We start from the raw sequence: 6,000 nt of genomic DNA, 5'->3' as shown, positions 1-6,000 counted from the left end.
TGGCAAATCAACTTTTCGGACTGCTATCATTTTCAAATAGAGGGTGAATCTTCCCTCTGGGTATAGAGACAGCAATTTAATCTGCCCTAACTTTTGTCTTCCTTATCCAAAACTGAAAATTATTTACATATAATGGCTATTTTTGATGAATCGGATCTTTTAAAGAACAAATGAATTTAATGTTTGTATAGCTGTGTGGCAATCATTATGAAAGCATTGCCTTCACCTTTGATAGAACAAATATACTTTACAGTGATCTGTTTACCAGATCTCCAGCTATGAAGTTACTGGAAGTTGGGGTGGGTAAATATTGAGACACTCTGTGTTGGGAATAAACATAGGCATTAAGAGTCATGTGTGTCAGAAACCAGAGGACACACAGTGGCCATGAAGCTAACGTTACTGCAGGTGGTCTGTGCCACCATTGGGCTATATGCAGCACAGACTTTGGGACAAAACGAGACTGTGGGATGTCCTGGTAAGTAGACCACAGCTATCACTCAATGGAGAATCCAAATATGTTTTCATAACATAAACTAAAATATTTCCTTCATTTTTTAGTAATACATTTTTTTCTTGATACTGTTGTAAAAATGTAATTTTTTTTGTATTTCCATATTATTTGTATTTTTATTTTGTTTATGTCTATAATCTCCTTCCATCAATACCTAAAGTTGTTGCTTTTGTCAATGGGTATATGTTAGGAGCTCTAACTTATTGCTGGTATATTATATTTATATATATATATATATATATATATATATATATATATATATATATATATATATATATATATATATATATATATATATATGATAGCATTTTTTATTTATTGTGATCTACGTATAGTGTATAAAATGGATTCACAGTTGATGCCTATGTTTTTCCTAAAGCCCCATACACACAGATTTTCTGCTGATTTTTGTCGTCAGATTTACCAAAACCATGTAGTGCAAGGGTCTGCCTGATTGCATACACATTGAAACTCCTAAGGCTTGACCTAATATGGTTTTGGTAAATCTGAAGGAACAAATCTGCAGAAAATCTGATAGTGTGTATGGGGCTTAAGGCACAAATCCAAACGAAAGGTATACATGGAAAAAGGTTAAAAAAACAAGGTGTTTAGGATAGTCGGTGCAGCCATGCAAATTTTAATTTTATGTCTTCCTATGAAATTTGTACTGAATGGCTCTATAAGTTTATAATATAGGAGCACTGGTTCAACAGTGTGATACATGACATTATGTTTAGGTTTTTTCTGTGCTATAAAACAGAGGTTTTGCATTGACATTTGGATAAATGGTTTTATATTTAGCCTGTATCTGTGTTATAAACCAATGGTTTTGGATGGCTCTTTATTAAGGCTTCAGTGCTACAAACCAATTAAATGGACAATTGGCCAGGGAGGCATATAGGGATTATTTGCATATCTCCAATATCCTAAAATATAGACTATATTGCATAAGAAAAATAATAATATTGATGATGATTATTATCATCATCATCATTATCATCATTATCAAAGGAGTAGGGCGTGGAGTTTAGACATCTTGTTTAAACTTGTTCATGAATTAAGGAAAGAAGGATTGTGAAAGTAATAATCAAGGAAGGTTTCTGGCTGGAGTTTTAGACACTGTACTAATTTATGGGGGAATTAAAAACCGAAAAAAACAAGTTTTTATCCAGTTCATAACAATTTGGGGGTTGGTGGTTAGTTTGGGCTTTTTTTTAATCAGATCATTTTTATTTAGGTTTTTAACAAAGCAGGCCTACATGTGTTGATGTTGTTACATTAAGTTAACATCATTGGAGAAACAATGCAATAGATTACATATAAAGCATATAGATTAACATCTCTTGAGGCCTTGAACATATGGAGTGTGATAGAGAGAATCTGTGTCAGACCTATTGCAATATCTAAACAAGGCATATCATGGTCTTACAGAAACAGATTCAATTGAACATGATAATAGACCCAAAAAATAAAGCAAAAACAAAAAGCCCTTAAAAAAAACAACAAAAGAATACAAGGTCTTTTACAATAAAGGGAAAAATAAAAAAAATTAAAGTGCACATACACTGCTTAGAACTACAGTGTGTTAACCATAAAGCCTCAGTATGGCCAAGTGCAGTAGCTGTAGTCTATTTCTATGGATTATGAGGGAGGGGAAATGGTGAGGAAAGTCCTCAGACTCCATATAGATTGGAGTTTAGATGTTGGGTTAGTATGTTGCTAGAAAAGAGAGAATAGGTGGAATATTAAGGTTTGAACCACATTTTTAATGTTTATAAGAGGCTGGCCCAAATTAACTGCTTCCTTTCCTAATTGATGTGGCTGATATCAGAGCTGTATGAGCAGCTACATACAGTATACAGAACTGTGTCCCACAGCAGTACAAGGACTTCCCATCTGCTGGCAAAACAAAACCAAGTCAGGCAAGGCTGAGTACTGCTCAGCCAGTCACAAAATGCCTTATTTTTTTATCAATGAATACAAGGCATCCTCAGATTGGCTGAAATGGAGAGACAGGTGGACGACATCACAATTTCCACTTAGGTGAATCAGAGAAAGCCTTGTATTCACTAATAAAAATACAAGGCTTTCAACTCAATTTTGTTCTGACAGCAGGTAGCAATTCCCCATCCCGCTGCCAGAACACAGCACTGTATACTGTATGTGGCTGATGCTACATACCATTATACAATGCTGACTGCATCGGCATCAATTACCAAACAAAATAATACATTTGGGCCAGCTTGGCCAAACAAACTATATAAAGTGAAAGCAAGCATGGACGTAGGCTTTAAAGATTACACTGAATTTTTAGGAGATTTTTAATTATGGTTATGGGCTATGGTGAGGTTCAAGGTTTAAACACAAGGATGAACATAGTGTGAAGTTCAAATGTTAGCATTGAGGATTTGGTTGACTGGAGTTAGGATTATACTAGGGAAAAGGTGAGCAGATACAGTGTTAGGGTTAGCTGTAAGGTTAGGGATTGGGATAACAGGTAAGGGTAGTGATAAGAGGGGTGCTTGTAATTTTGTAATTTTTTTAGATTTTTCCTCTGGTGGCTATCTGTACAATGCAGTCAGCAATAATGCTAAATATCAGATAATCATTAAACCAGAATTCCCTTTAAAGACCCTTTAAAGTCTGAAAAATATATATTTTGAGTCCATTAAGAAAAACAGTAAAAAAATATCTGAGATGGGAGCAGAATGGCCCAGTCCAGTATTATTGGTGCCAAGTAAACAATGTTTCAGGTCACCTGAGACCAGGTGACAGATGCACTCTGTAGGAGTCAGGAGTGCACCGCTAAAGTAGTGGACCCTAGGGCTGAATGCTGCGGGTTGAACCCTGGGAGGTTCAGGAAGCAGGTCTACTGGATCAATAACACAGATCCCAGTGGGTGCTAGAGCCTAGATTCCCCAGGGCGTGGAGTCTAAGAGCCAGCAGGTGTTCACCAGAGCCTCTAGTGTTGAGGATGGACTGCGTTGCAGTCTGGCTCCAGGTCGTGGCCCCTAGGGTCTCCCAGCTCACGCTCACGGTAGACTACAGGAGAAGGAAGCAGCAGGCTGGAACAACAAGGATAGTAAAGGGATAAGGTAGTGGTCAGGATGACTAGCAGACAGGAACAACAGAGTACACGCCAAAGGTTCAGGATCACAGGCAAACAGGGATAGTCGAGAACACGCCAAGGTCAGTAACAGAGACAAACGAAGAGCACACGGCAAGCAGGAAACAGGAAGCCAAACACACAATGAATACACAATGGTTGAGTGGCAAGGTTGGCTAGCAATGCCAAGGTTAATATAGTGTTCCTAATTAGAGGCCGGGGTGGAGCTATGCTGAGGGTAGTCGACATGTGCATTTCGCTTCGTTCCAAATGTAAATTCGGACGAATTTTCATTATTCGGACATTCGGATGCATCTGAATTACCGAATTACAGTGCTAACGAATTCAAACAAAATTCGAATCAAATTTGAAAAATTACATTTTGTGACCTGAATTTGGGGCCAAATATCCTGGGGCTACTTATAGCTAGAAACCCCAAATTTGGTATGCAAACACAGTAGAACCAGCACTGCAACATCTTCAAATTTGGGGTTTCTAGCTTTAAGTGACCCCGAGTTACAGGGCCCCAAATTCGGGTCGTAAAATGTAATTCTCTGCTGCAGAAAAGTACTTGACATATTGTCCATATCTCACGGTCACTTGGTGCTAGGAACCAACTTGTGGCAGGTGAAGTGGCAAGTGGACAACCACAACTTGGTCATGTGGCACTCGTGGCAGGTCACATGGCACTCGTGGCCGGTCACGTGGCACTCGTGGCAGGTGTCATGGCAAGTGGACAATACACAACTTGTGGCAGGTGATGTGGCAAGTGGACAATACACAACTTGTGGCAGGTGACATGGCAAGTGGACAATGACATACAGCATATGTAGTTGCCTTGCGATCGACATCCGTGACTTCTTCAATCAGGCATGCCGACAACTTCATTGATGTGATAAATATAAATGAAATAAGATTTGTGTGTTTTTTTGCACTGGTACACTGCAAGTATGAGAAGTTGATGTGACAGATATATATAAGTAAGTAACTAACCATCTTCTAAAATTTCTAATTCAAATAGAACAGATTAGAAAAAAATATAATTTAATAGAATAAAATAGAAAGAATATACAGCCATCTTCTAAAATTCTAATTTCAAATAGAATAAATTTGAATTTCGAATAGTATGAATTTAAATTTTTTAATTAATTAATTTTAAATTTGGATAGAAAAGATTATAATAAAATAGAAAATCAAACAATAGAACAGAATAGAATATATTATATTTTATTCTGTTCTATTGTTTTTCCAGTCTATTCTTTTATATTCTTTTATATTCTAAGTCAAAATCATTATATACTAAATGTGAATTTCTGAAGATGGTTTTATATATATATATATATATAGATGGTTGTATATTCTTTCTATTTTATTTATTTTTTCTATTCTGTTCTAATCTTTTCTATTTGAATTAGAAATTTTGGAAGATGGTTAGTTACTTATATATATCTGTCACATCAACTTTTCATACTTGCAGTGTACCAGTGCAAAAAAAACACACACATCTTATTTCATTTAAATTTATGGTATCAATGAAGTTGTCAGCATGCCTGATTGAAGAAGACACAGATGTCGATCACAAGGCAAGTGCATATGCTGTATGTCATTGTCCACTTGCCACAAGTTGTGTATTGTATTTATCCACTTGCCACTCACCTGCCACAAGTTGTGTATTGTCCATTTGCCACGTGAAATGCCACAAGTTGTGTATTGTCCACTTGCCCCGACACCTGCCACGAGTGCCACGTGACCTGCCACGAGTGCCACAAATTTGGGGGTTCTAGCACCAAGTAAACCCGAGATACATGGTCCTAAATTTGGGTCGCAAAATATTTTCTAATCCGGTTGAAATAGTTTCGAATGTGGTTGAAATAATTTTCTAATCATGTTGAAATCATTTCAAATTCGGTAGAAATATTTTCAAATGCGACCTATTTTTCGAATTCGGTAGAAAACGAAACGAAATCCGAAAACTAATTTAATGAATATAACTAAACAAAATTAATTAATTAACAAATTAAAACGAAACGAAACAAAACTAATTTTTTTCTTTTGCACATGTCTAGAGGGTAGATTATATAAACAGTCAGGTGAGGGTGGCTGGCCTCTAAAGGTGAACACAGGCGGAAAGGTGAGCTGACAGACACACATTACTGCATAACCATGACACAATGGCAATTCCCAGGTTTCCATCCCCAAAGGTTTGATTTAAAACAATGGGTACTTTTTAGAATTTTTTTTTTTTTTGGTTAGCAAATAAACCCATGGTATTCCGAATAATATTGTTATTTTTATTTTATTTTTCTATCAATTTTTATTGTGTTTTAATGGAAAGTATACAGCAATAAACGTGGTTGTGGGTGCTGTAAGAACAAAGAGC

General features: G+C 36.4%; 1 protein-coding gene across 1 annotated transcript in view; it reads left to right on the top strand.

Annotated features, from left to right (window-relative positions):
* Positions 1–351: 351 nt before the first annotated feature.
* The window catches only part of LOC143974912 (ficolin-2-like), a 78,630-nt gene continuing 72,981 nt past the window's right edge, over positions 352–6,000 (top strand). The window contains exon 1 of the mRNA XM_077476712.1: positions 352–478. Coding sequence (XP_077332838.1) covers positions 388–478 — 91 coding nt within the window. The 5' untranslated portion in view covers positions 352–387. The remainder of the gene's footprint in view (positions 479–6,000) is intronic.

This window comes from Lithobates pipiens, unplaced genomic scaffold (genome assembly GCF_037356315.1).
Source record: "Lithobates pipiens isolate NorthernLeopardFrog02 unplaced genomic scaffold, aLitPip1_a1.2 Scaffold_1, whole genome shotgun sequence".
Classification (NCBI taxonomy): Eukaryota; Metazoa; Chordata; class Amphibia; order Anura; family Ranidae; genus Lithobates; species Lithobates pipiens.
This window is presented reverse-complemented; position numbering and strand designations above follow the sequence as displayed.